The sequence below is a fragment of the Nipponia nippon genome, unplaced genomic scaffold (genome assembly GCF_047370975.1).
Source record: "Nipponia nippon isolate SJK-2023a ecotype South Korea unplaced genomic scaffold, ASM4737097v1 scaffold_17, whole genome shotgun sequence".
Lineage (NCBI taxonomy): Eukaryota > Metazoa > Chordata > Aves > Pelecaniformes > Threskiornithidae > Nipponia > Nipponia nippon.
Window position 1 is genome coordinate 3,893,349 of NW_028262333.1, and position 24,595 is coordinate 3,917,943.

A 24,595-nucleotide genomic window follows, 5' to 3' on the forward strand; every position below is an offset into this window, starting at 1 on the left:
GCCCCCCGACGTGTTTGTCCGCTCCCACTGCGGGGCCAGACAGACTCACAGCAAAGCAGGGTGCCTGAGCAGCTGCTGCTTTCCCCACCTTTTTCTTTGAGAGAGGCAGGGGATTCTCATCGCAGGAACGCCGGACGGGCACCTGCGCGGCTCTTGCTCCCCAGCTCCTCCTGCCCTCGCGCCCTGCCCGGCTCGGTCGCCACGGGTGGGCTGCCTGCGTAAACTGGTACCTTCTTCTGGTAAGCCGCAAGTCCTTTTTTTTAATGGAGAAAAAAAAAAAAAAGACATTACAGAGCAGCGTTTATACACAAAACAAAGATGTCATTTCCACCCAGTCAGCAGAAGCCTTGACGTAGTTTTAGCTGTTAAAGTGCGCTGGCTGCTACTTTACCAGGAGAATTTATTTTTGTGCTCCAAAAAACTTCTCAGAAGCTTCCTTTGAAGCCTTTATTGAGGTCAGGGGCTGCAGCCCCTTGCAATCCTTCCACGTCAGCCCGCAGCACTGTGGGAGAGCCCTTACCCTGGACGCGGTGACAAACGCCAGCTCCTCGTTCATTAGTTTACACTTGGTAACAGACGCGAGGCCAGGCAGAGGATGGCTCTCGGCAAGCGATTCACACTCTGCTGCACTAACGTTTGCTGTGTCTTGAATAGTGGGAGACAGTACAATCCTCTTTTAAGGGTCCGTGTTTTTAATTAAAGCAGCAAGCTGAGGAATGGGAGACTTCAGAGCATTTTTGACCCAACAAGGAATGACAAGCACATGGCTGCTTTTAAAATAAATCAATGAATACCCACGATCTTACCGGTATAAAACTGTCAGCACGTGAGGAGGGTGGGCAAACCCCGATGCAAGGCAGTTTTGTAAACCAGGCTACGTACACGCAAAGGTGACCGCGATACGAGCAACACCCCGAGTGCCAAAGGCGAGCTGGAGGAGACCGGAGTGGACACCAGTTCGCAGCATTGGGCTGATTTTAGGGCAGGTTACATCAGCGACCTGTTGCAGCGCACCTCGACGCCACCACCCCGTTTCACTTCAACGTTGCAACAGCCCCCGCCGGTGCTCGCAGCGTCGGTGGGAGCAGGGGCCGGGAGCCCGCGCCGGGGTGACACGCAGCTCGGCGGTGCCTGCAGGCGTACGTTTGCACAAGCATCTTCTAGAAATTAAATATCTGTAATCGTGCAAAGATCTGGTTTACAAAACACTGCAAACACACGCAATTTGAGAAGCAAACAGCCGGTGCTTCTCACCAAATAGCCCTTTCCCGACCCGCGGTCGGTAGTTGCCTCATTTACCACATGCAACCCTAGCAGCTTGTTATGAAAAGACCCTGTTCCGTACGGGACCCCTTCCCTGTGAGACAGCCCTCCGAAAGAGCACCAATAAAAGACATTTCCTTGCTCGCAGATGTAAACACTCCCATTTTTATGGTGGTCACAGAGGGCACGTTGAGGACTTGTCCCACACACCTACTTCTGCAGCAACAGCCAACGGGGCTGACAACCTGCAGGAGCAGCGGGGCTGCGAGGGCTGCCCGCCTGGCCTTCAAATTCGCTAGAAAGTTTTAAGCCCTGAAGCTCAAACCCCTGACCGTGATCCAACTGCAGGCCAGGAAGCACTGTCATCTCACACACAAACAGGTTTTCAAGGCTGCCAAAATACTGATTCACCCCAAAGACAACTAAAAGTGACGCTGGAAGCGTTACTGTCGGAGTATCTTCCCATTGCATGGCCTGCTACAGCACCTGCACCAAAACCTGAACTTCCAAGGAAGGGCAAGCCAGGCACATTCCCACTCCTAGCCACGCTCCCAGGGGGTCGGAGCAGCTAGCAGGAGAGGTGTACACGCATTCCTGCCAGCGCTGTTGGCCGAGATGGTGGGGAGCCCACTCCAGGGCCCCTGCAGCCGGGCGGGCTCCCAGGGCGGCGTTTGCAGGGCCCCCGCCGCTCGCCCCGCCGCTCGCCCCGCCGCTCGCCCCGCCGCTCGCCCCGCCGCTCGCCCCGCCGCTCGCCCCGCCGCTCGCCCCGCCGCTCGCCCCGCCGCTCGCCCCGCCGCTCGCCCCGCCGCTCGCCCCGCCGCTCGCCCCGCCGCTCGCCCCGCCTCGGGGTTTCCCTTCAACCTACTGCCACCTGGTGGGGAGCAGAGCAGCGAGCAAGGGGGATGGCGGCCCGGCGGCGGCAGCCTGGCGACCCCCCCCCCTCGTTAGGGACAGGGAAGGGGCGAGCAGGCAGGTTATTTGGCAACTGCAGTCGTGCCCCCCGGTCCCCCAGCCCTCCCAGCCGCACAGCTGAAGTCGCCCCCAGTTCACTTTAATCGCCCCTCTTCCTGGAGGGAGCATCGGCAGATTTTCTGCTCGTCAGCGCGGTCACGGGGCTGGGCAGAGCCCGCCATCGCCATCGCTGCGCCGCCCCGATTTAGAGGGCCAAGAGACTCCCAGGTGAAGGAAGAGCAGCCCGAAGGGCTGTAACACCTGGGGGATTCCTTGAACGATCTTTCTGGAGCATTTAGTGCCCATGGAAGAGAGAAATCCGGGTGCCTGAGAATCCCTGCGGTGCTTTCCCAGCGAGCGGCCCCCTGCGCGGAGCAGGAGCGCAGCCGGAGGCCCGCGGTGCAGGTGCCCCTCCATCCCCTCCCCGGGGTGGGTTTCCCCAGAGGGGCCCGGGGCTGGGTCCTCCCTCTGCTTTGGCCCATTCAGAGCGGCAGCGGCAGGACCAGGGGCGGTGGGTTTGGAGCTACGTCCCAGAGGAGTCCAGACCACCAAAATAAAACAGATTACAACATAAAAGCCTCTGGGCAATCGGTACAGATCACTCTTTACACACACAGTCTGGATTTAAAATATAAGCAGGATCCGAACTATTCACCCTCCCAAACTACCCTTTAAAAAGGATCTGCGCAAGTAGCAGTGTCCCAGAGCAATTCCTTCACAGCTAAACCTGCGCGCTTCTTGCGGGGCTGACCAGACCCAGGCCCAGCCTTACCTCCGCATCCACGTCGCCCAGGCGTGAGGCAGCGAAGCCGCAGAGCTGCGCGGAGCGGGGACCGGGCGGGCAGAGCGGCCGCAGCTCGCACGGGCACAACCGGCAGCTGGAGGGGAAGCAACAGCAGAGCTGGGTAACAGCGAAACTGAGGCGAGCAAATTAAACGTGATCCCCATCTCAAACATTGCAGCTGACCGGACAGCAGTGGAGATGACTGGCACACACAAGAGATTTGAGGGTGATGCGGGTGGCTAGAACAAAAACACCTGGTTTAAAATTCGTCAAACACTGCAAAATGTGAAAGGAGAAGCGAGGAAGCGAAGTGCTGAGGTGCTAGCAGGGGCAGGTGGGGCAAGATCCTCAAAGCAGCCATCAGGATCCAAACAATTACCTTCTCCTGGGAAAAGCTGCACCCACGGCCCGGGGCCGCAAAGAAAACGAACCTTGGGAGATGCAGTTATCTTGCCAGAGCTTCACAAAAACTACGCCTCCGTTCAGCAGAACGGAGGCAGACTGCCCGTATCGGACTATCCGCCCCAGCTGGCGCTGTTACGTACGCTTCAGTTTATATCCACTGTCCGTTAACCGAGAAACCGAACGATACCTATTTTAAATCTTCAAATACTTGCTCGGATTTCAAGCAGGATATGAGCATCACCAGACTGACCCATAACCCAAACACCTGAATCCGCAACGTACTCGTCTGTAGGATTAAAACTTCATTTTTGACATACCCTTCGTCACTCAGATCATTTAAGGAGTTGAGGACTGCAAGGAAAACAAATAATCAAACCTAAGAAATTGTCCGTGTTATGAAAGATGACTGGACAGGCTCATAAATGCCAAGATGAGAGAGATCTCCAAGGCTTATAAGAAACTGTGGGGAATAAGCTAGTTGTTCGGGATAATAAATCATTCACAGCAAGAAGATACAGCTTGAAGTTGAGAAGAACTGTTCAGAGAAATCAGATAGCATTTGATCAGGAGAAAAAATGCCTCAGTATTGCCAGAGAAGAGCTAACTTCTCGGAGCCAGCAGGGACGTCTCCTTCCCCCAATTTTTCCTTTTAAAAATGTCAACTCTCTTCTCAAAACAGGAACAAAGCAACACAAGAAAAAGGAGGTAAATGCTTTATAGGACTCCAGGAGAGCAGCTAAAATCAGAGCTGGAATTTGTGACTCTTCCCTACCCCTCCAGCTATCATTTTTTCCTTAATTTGAGCAACACTCCCAGTGCGTATGAGAAGAACGGCTGCTTAAATATTCTCAGACCTAGGTCACCTGCGTGCAACCCCCCCACCACCACGAATGGCCCGAAGCTAAGAGGTATTTGCTTTACGAGCAGCTGGAGCAGCTGGAGCAAGGTCAGACACCATCCTGCTCCCGGCGGAGCGGGTGGAGGGGGCTGGGTGAGCTCCTCGGGCCCGCCGGCAGCTAACCTGGCCCTCAGCACCGACAGGGCTCCCACGCTCCATCTGCCGCGCCAGCACAGGAATCTGAAGTTTCTAGTTCAGGTGGTGCTGTGCTCTAACAGGCCTTTCCACGCCAGTGTATTTTTTAATATTTACAAGCAATAAAACACCAGGAGAAAAGCTCAGGTAAGGTTTTTTGTGGCAGTGCAGAACTTGTTTCCCCAACAGCTTGGGAGTTCAGCTGCTGCAGCTTCCTCAACTGTTTTGACTCCAGTTTAGGAAGGTATCTGAGCACAGGCTTACCCCGAAGTACCCGCATGAATGTCAAAGAACAACTCATGGCCTTTGCACTTGAAAATTAAATGGCCAGAACTGCAATCTAAAAGAGCAAGAGCTGTCACAGTGACTGTAAATCATCCTGGAAGACCCCAGGGAGCCATCAGACATGGGGAAGACAGGACAGACGCCCAGTGTAAAGCAACACTTCCAAATGCAAATCAAAGTCCATGGGTCGCAGACCTCTTCTGTGAATTCCCTCTCTGATCCCTCTCATTACATGCATCCTCATCTTGCCGCTCCTGGCTTTAAACTGCAGATTTTGTTCTCTTTAAACACTTCCCAGGTTGCAATGGGAATTACGCCTTTCAGCAAACATCTGAATTCCAGAGCACAGGAACGTTACCACCTCCAGCAAGCTGCATCCATATAGTTAGCATCTCTGATCCAAATACATCGGCATCATTTGCCATGGCAATAAACAGGTTCTAATTTTGTAGATTAATACACTTTTGAACACAGGGATGACTGGTTTGCCCCCAGATCCCGTGACGAGAGCATTCAAAGCCTGCTGGTCTCCGCATCCAGGCACCTGTCCTAAGCGCTGCAGGAGCGGCTCCATCACTGACACAAGCATACTGCCAGCGCACAAAAGACCATGCTTTCAAGCAAACTGTTATTGGGATATATTTATTGCATTGCAGTCGTAGCACTTTTAAATATAAACATTTATATCTGGAAAGCAGAATATTGCAAATTCAGTATTATTCACTATGTTCATAGCAGCATCAGCTTCCTAAGAAACAAAGTATTTAGGAAGACAGAGAAAGAATTACAAAGGAGTTACACTCTCATTTATCACCGTTTGACCAAAACATGGTATTGCAGCTGTGAAACGGATATTGAAGTCACCAAATCTGACCTTGAAGACATAAGTGATTTCAAGACTGAAGTGTGTCATTGTACCTGATATCCCGCGCATTTTTAGTGCACCGAGACATAAGGCTAACAGTCAAGTGCCTGAAGAGGGCAGATGATCTACGTATTTGCGTTACCTGACATATTATGGTTGTAGTAACGATACTTAGCACTTGTGTAGCACTCACCGCTTCCCCAAATCCTTGCGAGACGGGCAAGGATTGCTCTCAGATGTATTACAGCTGTGGAGCATAGGGGGAGGGAGGGAAGTGACTTGCCAAGGCCATTCAGTGAGCAAGTGGCAGTAGAGATCAGAATGTGTCAGCACCCGACTTCCAACCCCACGTCAGTCTGGTAGGTCATGCTGCTCCTCTGTGGTTCGTTAAGGAAGTTTTATAGATGACTAATTGGTTAACAAGTCCCAATCCATGCAACTCCTCTGGATGCACGCACCGTTTGAAAAGAGGTCAACACAACTGCTCCCCTCGTAATGCCCATTTTAGTTTTAAAGAAACCGAACACTTCTCTCATTTTCTCATCTCAGAATGATCTGTCACACCAAAGATACAATGACACAGCCGCACTTTGCTCTGAAGCAGCGGAAATCGGAAGCAATTGCTATAGGAGCAGGAGCAGCTTTCATTTCTTTCCTGAGGGAGAATGCTGAGCTTTTGAGAGGAAAGAAGGATGGATATGTTTTTACACAAACTGATCAAACTACTTTTCATTCTAAACGAATACAAGACTGACTGAAAGTCTCAGGTGTACTAATTTTCTTCAGCGAAGTCATCCAAGTGTACACTACGAAGCTAGCAGCTAATAAAATAGTTATCCAGGAACATCAGAAGGCATTTTCCTTCCCTGACAGGCCTTCACTTCCACCAGCAAAGAGCAAGAGCACTTACAGTGACATCTAAAAGGACTTGTACACATCATGAGACAAGCCATCTCTGATGTTCCTCCACTAAAGCAGTCCTCCGCACCCCCAGGAAGCTAACAAGGATAACCAAGCCTCCTACCATCCCTGCCTCAAACGGGGAAATTTGCTTACTTGTTTTTTCTTCCACTCGTTTTCCTCTGCAACATTTTAGAGGCAGGATCAAATGGGTCAGTTATTAGGGATGGCGTCCGGCAGAGGCTCCTGGGGCACAGGCCACGCGCCCTGAAAAGCTCACAACGTAACGGAGGCTGCACTCGAGGACTGTCTCTGCGTATTCCCTCCTTCACCTACACAGCACAACTGCCCAGTGCTGGCCAAACTACGCCAAAGCATACAGGCTAGAGAGCGAGCCCCCATTTTGAGGAGCTATCACCAAGTAAAGCAATTCCTCTCTCCTCCTTTTTCTAGGCTTCCTTTCCCACTTTCAGCATGCCATGAAAGCCTACAGTCGGGAAAATGTACAGAGGGGTACATGTTATACTTACAGTAGATTACACACAATTTTTTTTCCATCAAGAAAAGTCTTCACCAAGCGCATTCATCCTGCAGCGCCCGCCTGGAGCAGGACCGCTGGACTGCCTTGCCTGTCTCTTCCCCAGTGGCCTCACATTTTTTTCTGCCCAGGCTGCTACTGGGTAAAAAAACATGGCAGTGAAGAATGCTCTTCAGTAGTAAGGTTTTTCTCCACAATGTTTCTACCGTGTAATAATTGATACTTTCTCCTCCCGATACACTGGCAACACCGGACAGAAAAAGCTGTGATTTTTTAAAATTTTTTTTCTTTCCACACAAATTAACTGCTCTACTTGCATCCAGCTGTTCCCAAATTCATCTTCAAGTTATAGAGTCAGGACAGAAGACATGCAACCTCCTGAAAACGGGCGTTTGCTGCTAATGACAGTGGCTCTTACGAGCACTTTTAGATATGAAATGCACATTACTGGCTACATCAACAGCGAAGTACTCTTAGAAAAAACTTGTAATAATGTTTATCTGAAGGTGAGACACAGGCACTGCTAGAAAGAGATCTGACCAAGTTAAAAGTTTCTAAATGAAAACTTGAGTGCATTCTTATCTTTTGGTCCAAGTATACCCTACCAGGGTATTAATATTTTTGGTAAATTAAAAAACAAAGCTCAGCTTGGACTCCCTCCTCCTTTGCTAGACTTCTAGCTCATTAGCTAGAAGGATATTATTAAGATTTTAGGTCTCTCTCCTTGAGTTCCTGTTGCAACTGGACACCCCCGTCTTCCTCCATCCACCCAGTCAGATCTCACCACTAAGTACACAGCAGCTTCTTGAACAAGACAATACAGGACAGCACATCACGAACCCTTTATTTGTCATCTTCTTATGGGTGAGGATAACAATGCCAAGAAAACTTTCCATGGAGCGAATGCTTTAGACACCCGAGGACTGTACACTGGAGTTACTTCTCTAGAAGCTCTCACTGTAAAGTTAGACTTTACTTGATACTCAAGTCTGCAAACAGCCACGTCTCTGAGCTCTGGTTTTAGTGCGTGCCTAATTCACTTGGAGTTTCGGACCGTTTAGGCCCACCTACCATCAAGCCTGGAAACTGGGAGAATTAGCTTTGAAATTACTATCTCCCTCGAGGAAGATCACCTTCCTTCACTAGAAGGAAAGAGGTATTTCTTCATCCTTTCTTCTTCCAGTCGTGGCTTCATACATTTCCATTTGTGCATCTTGATAATATCCTTGAGAATAGAGATTTTTGGTTTGCAATACCTTAATTACAGCAAGAATTCCAGAGATTCTGCAATCCCATAGTTTTTCAATATCACTTCTAATAAGTGTTAGCCTTTCATAACATTTAGCAAAGACAGTCTTGGGATTGCTATAGTACAATCTTCAAATTTTTAAGCCGATGTCAAGAAGCGAAAGCATGAACTGCAATAGCTCTGGGCTGCAGAAGATGCATACTCCAGCATTTATCTTTTATACTTTGCAATGCAGGCAGGAGTGAAAACACCTACCTATTAATTCACGGTGTTTTACAGTTATGCTTTGAGGCAGACACCAACATGTAACTCAACGGCTTCTCAGGAAAGAGCTTGCCTGGCTGAAGGAATCACTGCTACTGCTACTGCTGCTGCATTGCCTCCAAAAGGGTGTAGTACCGTGCCTTCCAATTTTATCCAGTTGCAGAGCTTGCAGTTTAAGATAGTGGTTATAATTCTGATCTGTTTAATCAAAGACAGGAAGTTTACCTGGAGATATACATCTTCAGAAACTCAGAGGGTTTTCACAGTTTGCTGTCCCTACTGCCCTTCCATTTTCTTTCAAGACTCTGGATGAAATCATTGTTTCCACCTGTCTCATTTAGGTCAGTGCCAGTAAGCAGTAGAAAGGGTAAGTGTGGGCGGCATGTTGGACAGAATGTCCAATTCGACAAAAATTAGACATCTTTTTTCTCTGCTTCTTTTTTCCTGGACACTTCTTCACCCACAGTGATTCATAGGTGCAAGTAGGTGACTGCAACAGCAAACCAGGAAACCCTAGCACTATGGGAAGGAAAATAAGTTAAAAAAACCCAAATAAATAAAAAAAAAATCAGTTTACTCCAATCAGTCCAAGATAAATAATTCTTCTGACCAAATAATTCCAAAAGTCTGCAGAGACTAGTATGAAAATCAAGAATAGTCAAAGGCTATCTGGATGCAAAACTAGACGGGGTAACATTCCTTAGGAAGTGGGAAAAAACAGTGGGCAGTCAAGCCTACTCCTGCTGAGAGACCTTGCCCTGCTTCCAAATGATCCAGAAGGGAAAGCTGCATCAGAAACAATGAATCCACAAACTGAAGGACAAGAAGCAGATGGAAAACAGTACTCGCCGACTACTTCAGTAATCACCTGGTGAGGACATGCTAAGAACCTATCTCTAGGTCAGGAAAAAAACCCCCAAACTTTCAGGCAATTAACAAGCTGGACCAGTCAGTTGAGAAAGGAACTAAACCCACACTTCTTACAAGCTCCTTTTTTTTCCTTTGGCCTTATCTATTCTACTGCCACAGCCCTGTTTAAGAAGCGTTCAATAAAAATGAAGCGCCTGTGCAAAAGCGTTTCCCAAGAAATAATCCCAGCCATGACACCTGTAACTGTAGGGTAACACTGCAGCGCTCGGCCTGGCTCTCCCCACCAGTTTCCCCACAGCATAGCAAGGTTTTACACTGTGGTTCCATGAAAACCCCACTCAGACTATCTGCAAAGGTCCCTAGAATTATATCACCATACAAATAAAATCGCCACGCTTAAAGTAACAACGAGACGTGGCTCCCTACTGAACTGTGTCGGCAATGAAAAGGTATACTATGACACCGTAAGATACATCTGTGACATCACATCACATTCCAAGACTATCACATTACATCCGTTTCTGCAGCTGGCATCATAACATTTCATGTTTCATATTTGCCTGCTATTTTAGAAATGATTCTAAAAAATTCTCAAATCATCACAACACTTCTTCAAAGGCAGTTCAGAAAACTTTGCTCCTTGCAGTAATTTGGTACCTCACCACAAACACACTTTAGGAATCCCTGCTGAGCACCGGGCTGAAAAATGTCCTGGAAATACTGGACAGGTTGCAACCACTATTTGGATCCTTTCCAGAGAGTTCTTTATATTTGGCCCAAAGCTCTTTCACTCTCACGCAGCTCTCTGTTTCTTAAGACTGCCTCCTGCTCCTACCCTTCATTCTTTAGCATAACAACTTCAGGTGTCTATGCTCACACCATCTTTGTGACACCACAGCAATAGAGCAACGGCTAGGAGCAGACAGCTTTTGGAACGAAGAACATGGATTTTATGCTGAGTTTGGAAAAGGGAAAACATGGAAAGAAATAACCGGAAACAATAAAAAAACCAAAGCTGTTTTGTTTCCAAGGGTTGTTTTCTTTTTTTTTTTTTTTTAAACAGATTTACATGAATACTTAAGTGAGGTAGAACATTTCAAAACATCACATTCAATTTTATTTAAAGAGCAACTTTATCTGAAGTATTAAACATGCAAGTGACAACAGACATCCAGGATCACTTGCTTTAGTCACAATCATGATGCTTGAAAGAGACAAAAATCACAAATGCTACGCTGGGAAGAGACAAAATTCATAAAATAGCATTTTGATAATGGGCTTTAAAAAGATATATTGTCAGAAAAGGTAGGGAAAAGGAAGACACTTTGGAAGATCTGAAGTTGTAGAAGAGGCTGTATTTAGGAAGCAGCTTGGAAATAATGAGAGGTGGATAAGGAAGTAGGAAACAAAGGAAGAACCACCAAATAAGCCATGAAATCTAAATTGGAAGAGAGAATTTTAACCAACTCCACAGATGAGGCAACAATGTAAATAGAGGAGGAACAGGTTAATAATGAGGTAGAGCAAAAAAATTAGACAAACTGTATAGTCTTAACCAGGTTTGTTGGCTGAGATGATGATTTTGGAAGAACAGGTCAGTGATGATATAAAAAAAAAAAAAATAAGGCACAAACGCAAGTCTAAGCACCAGCATTTTTCATAAAACCTAAAAAAAGAAACTTGTAGATGTGAAGCAACAAACACCCGCAAGGCTTCAGAGGAAAACTTCTGATGAAAGAAAACACTGAGACTTCCAGTAGCAACTGAGAACTTAGCGAAGTGTCAACTGGCAAGGAAAGAGGGCAGTACAGCCACAAGAACATTCATGGTAGTTGTATCTTGTTTAATGCACAAGGCAGTATAAACTAGAGAATTAAGAATATGAGGTACAGCAAAGCAAGAATTCAATTAGATACCATAGTACAGAGGCCTGAGTGGAGATTTGACACCCTTTGGTCAAGTATGAAGGAAAGAGGATAGGTGTCAAAACCAGTAGCCTTTGGCATGAATGGAAGAGGCAGAGAGAGTCATCCCAAGCAACTGAAATAAAAACAAACCAGTCAGAAAGCAGAGGGGACAAAACAACCCACAACCAAAAATATAATGAAGAAAAATATTCATTTGCAATACAAGCTGCTGAGAAGTCAGGAGCAGAAATAAGCCCCTTGTTTCTAGCTTCACACGTTTCTAATAATTTGTGAGGGTTCTGGTCAGTTGGCAACAACATAGAAAGCCAACCAGGAAAGGTTCAGAAAGCCGGGACAACTAGGGGTGAATACAAGAACAATCTTCCTCAAAAAAAAAAAAAAAAAAGGGAAGAACTGCAGACCACATGAACACAAACAAGAACAGCACAAAAGGAGAGGAAACAAGAACCTCCAAAAGAAGAATCTTTTCAGTGCCTAGTCTCAGTTCATAGTAGGAAGGGATTACAGCAATAAAGCTATGTATAATAAGAAACTGTAGATATTCTTTCCTTTTTTTCTTTTCTTTCTTTGTTCACTCTTGATGAAACTGATTTGCGTCAACAGTACTTTTTACTCTGAGGCACTTCTGTCCCAGGCTGAACTTGGGTTTGCAGCTCAGTGGCTGAGCTGATCAGCCACCCAAGCCCCCTGTCATCTGAAAACGTTGACATAAAAGTTTTGGGCTCCCCCAGAGGCATACAGCTGCTTGGTGTGTCCAGGAACTCCTGCTAAATGATTTCTGTAATTCACCCAAGCACCAGACATGCCCCTCATGACAAGCAAGCAGCGTGCTGCATTTACAGCAACAGAAAGATACGGCACTGAGAGTACAGTCACTCCGTTTGAGGACTTATGACCTCTACATGCAATACAAGACCTGCTAGAAAGCACTAAAAAGTTGTTCTACCCATTGTCAGATCTAACCATTACGCTGGCAATTTCCCAGCTTCGTCTTAAACACACGGAGCTGCTGCAAAGCATAAGGTAGTTGAGATGAATACAGGAATAGCAGTGTGAAATCTTGTGTCCTCTGACAACTAGGGGAACAGACGAGATAATATTACAGTTTCATTTAACCTCAAAATTCTGCACGTAGCTGTTGGAAAGTGGTTTATGCCTACAGAAGCCTGGCCTGATCTACAGTAGGCTAAGAACCTTGCTAAAATAAAAACACTGATGAGCTGAGTTTGACTTTTATACTTCAAAACATTTTTAGGCACACCTCCAAAGCTCAGTTCAACTGGAATTAGATGATGCATCATTCATATAGATAGGAAAGACCCATGAAGATTTCTGCTCCATGAGAACTGCTGGAGACACAGCACCTCTAGTTTCAGCAGAGGGAACTTGAAAGGCGCTTAGATACAGTACAATTGTGCTCAGCACAAACACATAAATCCGAGAAGAAAAATCTGCATCTTTGCAAACTTCACTATTACACTAAGTAGCGAATGGGTGAAATATAAAAGTACAATTTTCCATCTCATCCACAACATTCACAGATAAACTCCAAATATGGAGGTCCCTGGATCAGCTACATTAGCTGCTTGCTGGTGACACAGGGCTAAAGCATAGCATTACAAGTAGAAGCCTAAGCTTTGATATTGAAAACAAATTACAGTCCTGCCATCATTCACAGAAAAAGAGCAGTTTTCAGTTAAGAGGTTTTCTATCACGCAGGGCATTACAGAGCTAACTATGAAGAAGAGGCTGATAGCGATCGGTTGTATGTCACTCCACCTTTTTATAGACCATCTCAAAATGACTGTCAGAATTATGTCTGGAAAAGACGACATAATCCATGTAACAACAGCAGACAAACTGTTGGTTTCATTAGCAATCTTCTCTTGAGATTACTCATGCAAAATAGCATTTGCGATTCATTTCAGGTGGAGATCTAACCTTAAGCTCCTTAAACGTGTGCCACAATTAGCTCCTACAACTGAGCGCACCAAAATTCTCTTTCAACCCTCTCCATTTAGCTTCTTTTTAAGGAGCAGTGGGATCTGTGCTTATCTCCCTCATCTCACAGAAACAACTGCGTTGCTGACCTTGTCCTGCGACCCCCAAAGAGATCTAAGGAAGCTGCTTTGGCATCAAGCTCAGGATGCTCCAGTTAGAATTATTTTCCCCTACCTTGTTATGGCAATGGGAAACCAGCCACAGTACCATCATACTTAATGAGAACACTAAATAGCAATGAGAGCTGCAGCCGCAATTCATGCTATCAAATAAATACACTGACGAAGGCTCAGCCAAGTCAATGTGCTAAATGGACAAGCAAGACATTCTCTCCTCGAATAAAAATCTGGTTTATGTGACGTGTGAACACCTGTTGATAATCCACTTTGGGCCGCCTTTTTCTCCGTGACTGGCTTCTTGCACGGGTGCCCCCAGCACTGGCACCCTCCGTGTGGGCAGTCCCGCTGCCCACATCAGCTTCACCTCTGCCAGTCAGATGCAAACTGTCACCTGGCATCTTCTTTTCTCCAGCTCTGCCCAAGCGTTTCTGTTTCTCACGTTCATCTTCTGCTCTCCCTCGTCCTGATCCAACTTTCCATCCGAGCGTCTGAGAGTCATTTGACAGGGCTAGCTCCTCTGAGACAGTCTTTGAGTCCGCTCCCTTCTTTACTGAGGACTCCTGCAGTTTGAGTCTGTCAAACAGCTGTAAAAGAACATTTGTGTATATGACCACATTCATAAAACAAGAGAGGCCGCTCATTTGGCATTTCTACGTGGTATTTGCGTATACGATCCCAAATCGGAGCTCACAATACACAATTAGTGAAGAATCTTTACCAGCAATAAATACTATGTTTTCTTGCCAAAGTCAAACCGTGACATAAGGTCAATGAATCTCTTGCATGCGCACGAGTGTCTTTATGTGAGCACCGAGGAATTTAATTTGAGGAGCAATATTGATGTGCGGTCAGGAACAACAGAAAGCTACCAAGTTCCTCCATTAGCTCACTTTCCCCAATGCCGTTGTAACATTGTCAGATAGTATTAGAGAGATTTCCATCCTTGTGTCCTCAGGCAGGACATGAATCCCTAAGATAAGGGGCCTCGATCAGCAAAGGGTGTACACTGAAAAAATGATGGACCTTTTGTGTTCCCCAAAACAAACCAGAAGAGGCTGTGCGGGTATTCTGGGAGGTGAGCAGACCAAAACCAACAGAAAAATAATAAAAGCTAGAGCAGCAGATCCAAAGCACTGTATGAACTCATTAATCTAAGAATACATGGTGCTGAAACTGGAAAAGAAACTGCTTTTATTCTGGCAGCAGGCAAGCTTTTATGAAACACTGACAAATGAAAAGGCTTCTCAGTCAGCCTGTCTCTTCCCAGCAAAAGGATGGAAAGCCAATCCCTCTGAGAGTGGGCTAAAGGAACAATGACAACTTGATTACTTTTAACTCATCTTGAAAAAAGGAAGGGTGGGATCTATCAGAAAACAGAGTTAAATGGCAGGAATTTGAAAGCAAATTCCTCACAATGGAACTGTTCGTACGTTTTTGTGATGCTCCTCTGATGTTCAAAAGGCCCAGAGCTATGCCATTAAACAGGAACAGCCCTGGCACATTTTTTTTTTCCTTCATTGTTCAGAAGTTCATCTATCATCTCTTTAGTTCTCAATTTTGTAAACATCTTTTTTGCAGCTGGATCCTAGGGAGCATCTTGCTTTGGAGCAACATGCAGAGTCTTGGGCTTCAGGGTACCTAGGCTGGAAATGACCAAACAGGCGTACTGTTTCGTTGGCTGGAGACAAAAACTGTTGCTCCATGAACATTAGTATCAGCATTATGCACTGCCAAATCACCCGGCAGGACAAATGTAGACCGGATCAGTCATGGGTGCAATAAAATGCAGAGAACAAATAAATCAAAAACCACAGAGTGAGCTTATAGAAGGTCAGCAGATTGCACTAAGCAGTAGCAGCAACTGTGATCTGATATTAAGAACTCTAAAGTGGAACTTCTCTAACGCTGAACTATGGCCAAAGTACTTTGTGCTGGTTTTGGCTGGCGCAGAGTTCATTTTCTTCACAGTAGCTGGTAGGGGGCTGTGTTTTACATTTGTGCTGAAAACAGTGTTGATAACACAGGGATGGTTTAGTTGTTGCTGAGCAGTGCTGACACAGAGTCAAGGCCTTTTCTGCCTCTCACCCCACCCCACCAGCGAGCAGGCTGGGGGGCACAAGGAGCTGGGAGGGGACACGGCTGGGACAGCTGACCCCAGCTGCCCAAAGGGATATCCCACACCATAGGACGTCGTGCTCAGCATATAAAGCTGGGGGAAGAAGAAGGAAGGGGGGGGACGTTCAGAGCAATGGCGTTTGTCTTCCCAAGTAACTGTTACGCGTGATGGAGCTCTGCTTTCCTGGGGATGGCTGAACACCTGCCTGCCCATGGGAAGTAGGGAATGAATTCCTTCCTTTGCTTTGCTTTGCTTGCGTGCACGGCTTTTGCTTTGCCTATTAAACTGTCTTTATCTCAACCCACGAGTTTCCTCACTTTTACCCTTCCGATTCTCTCCCCCATCCCACAAGAGGGTAGCGAGCGAGCGGCTGGGTGGTGCTTAGTTGCCACGTGGGGTTAAACCACGACAACTTTCAAAAAGGTCAGAAAACTGTTCCCCTCCTGCCCCCATTCAAGTCATTTTAGAACAATCTGTAATAAAAGGAGGTAAAATATTTCAAATGTAGATATAGTTTTCCAATCAATGCTCCCCTTTTACTACTTTGAAAAAAGGAGATACTGGAAAAAAAAAAGAAAACTGGAGATGGTCACCTACCCGGGTTAGTGTGAGCTGAGGTTCTGCATAGAAAGCTTTGCCCGTTACTGGTTTCCTGTATGTCTCATCCACATCTGTCAGGGCCTAGAAGAAGATAAAAAGAAACGGAAAGGTCAAAATTAGAAGAAAACATGACGAAGCTCTGGACCAGCTTTGTGTCATAGCATTATGAAATTATGTTCTCTCTGAAAGAAAATCCATCCTAGGAACAAGCTGTGCTTTGGAGCTGGCTTCTTAATCATCTAAGTTGTACTGAGGTATAAAAGCAACGGCAAAGCCTAGCATCCATTCTGTATTACTTGCAAAATCTTTCTGAGCCTTGCCTGCAAAATCCTTCCCCCCCCCCGCCACCTATTTCCAAACTTTTCACAGCCCCAGGCTCACAAATATTTCATATCTGCTTTTCCATCCACTGTCTTTAAGATCTGCATGAGGTAGAACACAGGGAAAAGCTTTTGCCACTGACATCCCAGTGACATGGTAGTGAAAGAAAAGAGAGAAGTGGCTACCACTATAAGAAGACTGGGTTTTGCAGAGAAAGCTTTGGAAGCTTCTGATATTCCTCATATTCCACCTTCCTGGGTTCTTATACAAAACCCTTGAAGCTGTTAGGAACGCCTCAAAGCTGCGCTCTCACTTAAAACCTCTCCACGATGGCGAGGCACCTCTCAGACCTACCAATCCAACACCAAGCACCACTTGAGTCTGAAACCCAGCACTCAGTGCCAGAGCAAATGAGCTTTGTGAACCACAATACGACATTAATCTTCTCAAAATGTAGTTTGCTTAAACCTGTTGCAAATTTCAAGTTTTCAATATAAATTGTTAAAGTTATAAATTGAGGTCTGGAACAATAATTACCATATTCCAGAACTTGTCAAATGCAACCAAAAATCCTGTGCAGACTCCACGAAGCCCTTTGAAAGTGCGGATATGGACATTGATTTTTACACCATCTCGGACACAGCGATGAAGTTCCCCCAGTGGGCTGCCTTCATGGACTGAAACAGAAAGAGAGCATCACCGGTCTTCAACAAAATACAGAGATAGATAGATAGATATAGATATATATAAAAATCTACTCTATGTAGAAGTATGGCAGATCTTGGTACAACACTTGTCTTCACAGCACAAGAAATGAGAAGCCCCAGAGCACTGTAACGCACTGCAGTTGTAACTACTAGACCACCAAAACTCTCCTTACAGTGGGGACAGTAAAGACTTCAGAAAATACGAAGGTTTTGCTTGACATAACCCATCGCCAAATCAGCCTTACCTGAAAATCTTTTTGCTACATTTCAAAAACATACTAAGTAATGCTAATCTTAAAGAAAAGTGGTTCAGAGGGAACAGAAAGCTCACGGAAGCAGAGAGAGTTTCGCAGAAAAGACAAATGCGTAGTTAAGGCTACCTCAGATTAGTTACAATCTGTTAATAACATATTGTATCAGATGTGTTCCTTTTCTTTACAAGATCTCTGAAGCATCAGATGACTCAAAGTTCTTCAACTAACTAAACTGGATCAGTTTCAGCTGATAAAAATGCATTGTTTCAGTTAAAACTTTCAGCAGCCAGCTAAACATCCTTCAAAGATGTACAAGTCTTCATCCTTCAACGATGCACAAGTCTTTGGCAAAGAAATAAAATTACTATAAGCAGCAGCCACCAACGAAACCATGCTGAACTGCAGAACTATAATGCTTTTAGTCAGGCAAAACCAAAGGAATTCAGTAAAACATACAACTCACCTGGCAAACACAAGCCTTATCTGCACACTAGAAATCTTTGCAAGTGTAAATTATCTAGAGGGGTAGATATTATTTACTTTACAACTTCCACCCACGCCATGGCGAAGCCATTCCAGTGATAAATTACAGCTACCTGTTTGCTTGGGCAAACGCAGCCACAGGATGGCTGCGCAAGTCCTACTGAGAGTCAGGGAAAGGTATTGGTCTGAAATCTCACACAGTTCTTCATATTAATAAAAATATCTGAGTCAGTGATGACCTCTCACCTCGTGCTTCAGTGACTACGTACGCAAGGTTTGATTTACACACTAGAAAATGCATCCTGTGAGTGTAAAACGTTACTGTATGACAGCTGACCTGCAGTATTTGGCTGCATGGTAATTCTTAGGCACAGCAGGGAAATCTGAAGCTGTTTCCTCTGAATTAACCTAATCACATTTATTTCTTGAGATCCATTGTCTTCTTGCCAGCCCTCTCCAGCTGGATAGCTGGAGAAAATTGCTTTCACATAGAGCATAAGCTGTCTCAGTACCTCGCAGCTTTGCTTATGCGGGGTCTTTTCAGGAGTCTCTGTGCTTCCCTCAGCCTAACTGACGGCAAACTTACGTTCTGAACTCACAGGTCCATCGTGGGAACCACAGATGACACCATCACTACATCAGATTAATGCTTTTAATCAGATAACAGTATTTTTTCTATTTATTTTTTAGATTTTAGATTCCTATGTTCCTTTTACACAGGAACTTTATCTACAACTTCTTATAAAAATCCCAGTACAATCTTTATTTCCAACTATGCCTTTGCTGTCGGCACCCCGTTAGGCCTGGTGGAAAACACTACTTCACAGCTCTACCAAACCTAGACAATACACGCTCTTCCCACTTTTCCTTGCTGCGTAAGGTTCCAGCATCACCAAGGCAAACCTCCAACTCCACCTGATCAAAAGGGCAGAACACATCATCCAAAAACCTTTCAACAATCTGACATCCACTTCTCAGGAAAAATAAAACCAGCAATGCAAGGAATTTATTTTTGCAACATAGCTCTTCTGCAGGCATCAAAGCCAGTAATGACCAGGCTCTGCATGCAGCTACATTTGCCTGTGGCTTTTGGTGCTGTTAAGTACCAGTATTCATTTTTCAATCCATGGGGAAAAGAGTTACCTAGTTGGTTTTGTACTCAAAATCCAATCCCTGTTTGTATAAAATAAGCACATGCTTAATACCAGGATTCTGATGATGACTAGAAAACTACTGTAAGCCAGAGGGCAAGTACCCCAGGAAGAAGAAAATAAAGATCCAAACTCTGGTTAAGTTCAAGTCCCTGTCCTCAGGGTAGACTTTATTAAGAGTCAAGATTAAAAAAAAAAAAACAAAAAAAACCAAAAAAACAAACTAAACAAAACAAAAAAAGAGCAAAGCAAGTCAGAACAGTTGAAATAACTCAGAACACTATCAAACGCCTTTCTAACTGCTCTGCAGTAACCGCTTGCACACAAGCTGTCTGCCCCCTGGTAAATGCAAAGTAATTAGAAATAGCTTCTCCTGAACTGATCCAAAACAGGCACTGCTAAAGCAGCTTCCTTTTTACTTTTACAGCTACTGAAATCACCCCTCATGACAAGCAAAATTTGGTCTCCATTTTACATTTCTGACACACTAAATTTAAGGAACATGTCATACCTTGTCGCAGCTACCTGGGAGCACAGCATCACGACTGTGGGACGTGGTAAAACACGTATCACACTTGCTTTCAGAGGCAGCTACTGCCCTAGAATCCAAGCTTCAAACACTGGCCCACCTGCTGTGCAGACAGGCCCCCTACTCATAGGGAAAGCACACAATTTTGGCTATAAATTATTCTTAAAACTCTCCAGACTGCTGAATAGCACTTTGTATGTCAGTTGTGCCAGTCTTCTTCAAAGCCCACGCTGTCCAGCCTTAGATGTGTGGATATTAAATACGTGCTCTTAATGAAAGCATGTGATTTATTTGCTAGGCCACCAGTAAAGTTAATTTTTACAGAGTTTTTTTCAGTTTCCATCATAGTAATCCAAATGCAGATTCTCTGTATTAAGACCCTAAGTAAATATTTATGGTTAATTTTTTTTTAAACGCTACACCAACAGAACCTCTGCATTTGTGCAGAACGCTAAGTTGACACAATATTCAGGATCATGCAGCACCTATGGCAATGAATATACTATGTTTTGGTGTCTCAGCAAGAAAATAGTTCTGCTTTGGCCATTCAGAATTGAAGATTTTGGGCTTTGCCTTTTTATAAAAAGAACAGCAAGGTGATGCTGGTGATTAGAAAAGATACTTTGATTCCAATAAACACCCAGTATTTTTAATTAAGTACACTAAAGTTACATCTCATTTGATAGCAATGCCATCTGGCTCTTGGTGTAGGTGCACAAGTTGCACCCTTTAATGTTTAGAGGCTATTACCCTGACTGCACGCATAAATTTAGACAAGAAACTTGTATCATCATCACAGATGATGAATTTAGCAACATCACAGCTGCCTCCCACCTCAATCCGCTGTTCTGTCATCGAGTTACTAGAAACGCCAGCGCTGTGTTTATGCCCCCAGGATGCGCAGTTAGTAACCAAGACATAGCAGTGCGTTACAGGCTCATGCTGTGGTTACGATTTAACTACGAGCTGCACGGACTCAAATCTGATTCCTGGTTTAAAAAGAGTACTTTGGAAAGCACAGCAGTTTCTCATCCTTTTTTCCTTAAAATCAAGAGGATGAACGTAATCAACCAAACAACACAGGAGGGCATCACCATAACAAAATCAGTGTCACCTCTGAGTAAGCAGTTCTGCGAAATGCACCGTTCCTCATTTCTGCACACAACCTTCCCAGCCTTTCACTAGCACGCCAGTCTGGTTTTCCGCCCAAACTCCACCATTTCCCCCTCCCGACCCACCCACACCCCGCGGTCACCCAACCCCTTCCTTCCGTTCAAACCCCCGACCTCCCCCAGGCTCCATCCCAGCCCCACACCGCGGCCCAGCCCGCCTCCCCCGACCCCACCTCAGCCCCCGCAGCCTTCGCTCCCTCAGCCCGCGTCCTCACACCCTCCGCCATCCCCCGGCCCCAGCCCCTCACCTCCCTCCCCTTCCCCGCCCGGCACCCCCCACCCCGCCGCCTCCCCCCCCCACCAGCCCCGCCCTCCCCCTCAGCCTCCCTCAGGCCGCCCGCCCTTACGGGGCATCCTGGTGAGGACGTTGCGGGGTGCCCGCCGGCGCCGGGCCGCCGCGCCGCCTTCGGCCGCCTCCTGCTCGGGTCCCGCGTTGACCATGAGGCTGCGGAGGCGCTGGATGCGCTCGGGGTCGGCGGCGGGCGGGCCGCGGCGGGCGGAGCGGGCGGAGGACGGGCCGCGGCGGGAAGGAGCGGAGCGGCGGCCGCGCGGGCGGAGCAGGCCGCGCTGGAAGCTCTCGTACTCGGCGAGGTTGTTGAAGCAGGGCGCGGCGGGGAAGGGCAGCGGCGTGCTGGCGGAGTAGAGCGCCAGCAGCGGGTCGAAGCGGCTGGAGCTCACGTCCAGGCGGCTGGGGCTGGGGGAGCGCTCGGCCCCGGGCCGGCGGCGGGGGCGCCGCTGCTCCGCGCCGCCCGCAGCCCCCTCGTCCTCCTCCATGCCGGGCTGCGGGCCGCGGCCCCGCCCGCCGCCGCCGCTAGGGGTCGCTGCCGCGCCGCCCGGCGAGCCCCCCGCGGGTGCAGAAGCTAAGCAGGATCCGGGCGGCGCGGCGCGGGGAGGGGAGACCGAAGGGGCGGAGCTGGCTCGGCCCGGGGCGCGGGGCGCCGGTGCTGCGGGAGGTGCGGGTACTGCGGCCGTACCGCGGGTTCCGTCCTCGCTGCGCCTCCGGTTGACTCCCTGGTGCGACCCCAGCGCTGGCCTGTGTGCTGGGGCCTCCCTCCCTGGCCCCCCCGGGTGCCCCGGGGGTGCTCCCCCGAGCAGGGGCCCCGCTCCACCCGCCCCGGGCAACGCGATGGCACCGGGGCAAAAGGTGGCTGCAATAGTATTTGCATTTTAATCCGTAAAAGGGTATACAGTGCAGGAACTTTTCTCCAAAGAAAAGCAAGGCAACGCGTGTTAGTGCTGCAGAGTGGTTTTACTGTAAGGGACTCCACCACCTACCATTAATCTTTCATAACTGGTTCCTGGACGTTCAATGCCTCCCGTTAGGGCGATGCAGCGTCGGGCAGAGGCTGCTGGCCAGCGTCAGAGGAAACACCGGTTTCTTCACCGGGTGCGGGACTTCTGCAGCCACAGAAATGCCTATCAGCAGAGGCACAGGCGGAGCGGTGTGTGTCACTCACGCCAGTCTGCTGCTTGAACCTCGGGAAGATTTATTTTCCCCTACAGCTACAAAGTCACTTTATGCATGAGGACACCACAGGGAGTTTCTTTCTCTAGCATTGATGTTAATACAAATTAAAGGCCGCGGCTGTAGAGACAATCCCTATCTTGGTTCCAAAGTCTGCATCCATGTGTAAACAAACAGGTATGTTTACTTATTACATATTATTGTAAGGATGATTTAATTAGAAAACACTCTGAGGGTAAGATCTAATACAGACCCATTTTTTACACACACACACACACTGTACATACGTTCTTATCTATTTATGTATCAGGTAGTCATAATATATATGATAAAAACCCCCACATAATACTTTCCAAGCATGAATCGCCAAAATTTTTTTTTCATTTTTACTCAGACTGCAAAATCCAAATGTTACCACCTCTGGAACAGTTGTTCTACACGTAATGTCTAAAGCCGGGCACCAGACAGCAACATATGGCATGCCAAAGTCAAGTAAATTACATTTGTGCTACGAGACAGAAAAAAGCGGACAGACAGACAGACAGACAGACAGGAAGTTCTTAGTGGTAAATGACTGGTGCGTTGATTCATTCAGTCATCGCCTCACGATCTCATATCCTCTTCCTGGGAATTATACAGCCCGTTCTACTAATGAAAAATGATCCGCGTTCTCTGATTGCACGTACTTAACCACTCAGTATTAGCACACAGCAGTAGAGGGGAAGCCCTGTGCTATTATAAACCCATAGACTCATTTAATCTCAGGAAGAAACTGCAAAGGAGTAGTTTACATCTGTTTAGTATTTCTTAAAAAAAAAAAACCCAAAATGCACGTTGCCTTAAATGTATAAGTTCTTTCTGTGGGAAGAAAAGGGGAAACAGAGACTAGCTGCTACGGAAATTCATGGGAAACCAACGCAGCACTGACCGTCTTCAGTCACATTTGATTCTTTCTTTCCTTTTTTATGGCCAGTCCCAACTGCTGACTATCTCTCCCTTAGCAACAGCGTGCCAGATGACTGTTCTAGCACCGTGTTCTTGAAACCAGCATGGTTAAAAGCAGTAACAATATCCTTATAAATACCTGTTACATCATTATAGTTGTATTTCTATACTGAAATAGGTTTTTTCCCTCAAATTCCAGTTCCACTGGGACAAGCCCCTTTACATTAGCAGGAAAATTTCTGCTCTGAGAAGTCATATGATTTAACTGTTTTGACAAAGGGTCTTAACTGATCGTTACACCAGAACAAAACTGCATAGACCAGGCAACACACACTCCCCCCTTCCCTCTAACGAACGTGTATTGTCAGGACCGCTATGTCTGTGTCATCCCCAGGAAAATCGGAGAACAGCAACACAAGCTCTTGTTAGCACCCTCTTGGCAGGCACCGGGAACGTTCCCTCCTGTTGCTGCCTTTCACTCTCCTGCACAGCGGGAGATAGATGACTTCCCAGGCTACGTGTGCTGGTTTTGGCTGGCGCAGAGTTCATTTTCTTCACAGTAGCTGGTAGGGGGCTGTGTTTTACATTTGTGCTGAAAACAGTGTTGATAACACAGGGATGGTTTAGTTGTTGCTGAGCAGTGCTGACACAGAGTCAAGGCCTTTTCTGCCTCTCACCCCACCCCACCAGCGAGCAGGCTGGGGGGCACAAGGAGCTGGGAGGGGACACGGCTGGGACAGCTGACCCCAGCTGCCCAAAGGGATATCCCACACCATAGGACGTCGTGCTCAGCATATAAAGCTGGGGGAAGAAGAAGGAAGGGGGGGGACGTTCAGAGCAATGGCGTTTGTCTTCCCAAGTAACTGTTACGCGTGATGGAGCTCTGCTTTCCTGGGGATGGCTGAACACCTGCCTGCCCATGGGAAGTAGGGAATGAATTCCTTGCTTTGCTTGCGTGCACGGCTTTTGCTTTACCTATTAAACTGTCGTTATCTCAACCCACGAGTTTCCTCACTTTCACTCTTCCGATTCTCCCCCCCATCCCACGAGAGGGTAGCGAGCGAGCGGCTGGGTGGTGCTTAGTTGCCAGCTGGGGTCAAACCACGACACCACAGAAGATGAGAGCACAATGTCTACCCATGTCCTAACAGAATTCAAGTCTCTACAGTGTCTTTATTATTAACTTCACTGTTTGGAACTTTCACCAATTACCAGTAAAGTCCCAGGAATGAGAAAGACCAAGTAATAAACACAGCAAGGAAGATTTTTTTTTTCTTTAAAGTATAAAAATCCTGTACATTTGACAAAAGCTTTTAAAATCGGTCATAGAAAACTGCTGTAAGAATCAGAGACATCAGGCAGTTGAACAGTTTGTTGCTGATCTGACTAAACACACT

At 46.8% G+C, this 24,595-nt stretch overlaps 1 protein-coding gene across 2 annotated transcripts; it reads right to left on the bottom strand.

Moving 5' to 3' along the window:
• Positions 1-7,842: 7,842 nt before the first annotated feature.
• On the bottom strand, positions 7,843-21,566 carry LSM11 (LSM11, U7 small nuclear RNA associated). Of its 2 annotated transcripts, XM_087753697.1 has the most exons (5): positions 21,136-21,566; positions 17,030-17,169; positions 16,169-16,252; positions 13,707-14,039; positions 7,843-9,056 (listed from the first exon to the last, which is right to left on the bottom strand). In XM_087753697.1, exons 1-5 carry the CDS (start codon positions 21,560-21,562, stop codon positions 9,051-9,053), a joined length of 990 nt encoding a protein of 329 aa, XP_087609823.1. In that variant the 5' UTR covers positions 21,563-21,566; the 3' UTR covers positions 7,843-9,050. The 2 variants fall into 2 exon arrangements, with proteins under 2 accessions (XP_087609823.1, XP_087609822.1); XM_087753696.1 differs by having other exon boundaries at positions 7,843-14,039.
• Between the last annotated feature and the right edge of the window lie 3,029 nt (positions 21,567-24,595).

Excerpts from the sequence above, each read along its gene's own strand:
- LSM11 (XM_087753696.1), bottom strand. The coding sequence starts at position 21,562 with ATGGAGGAGGACGAGGGGGCTGCGGGCGGCGCGGAGCAGCGGCGCCCC. Across the intron at positions 17,170-21,135 it reads CGTCCTCACCAGGATGCCCC|TCCATGAAGGCAGCCCACTG; the intron begins GTAAGGGCGGGC and ends TTTCTGTTTCAG. Across the intron at positions 14,040-16,168 it reads CTCAGCTCACACTAACCCGG|CTGTTTGACAGACTCAAACT; the intron begins GTAGGTGACCAT and ends GTTCTTTTACAG.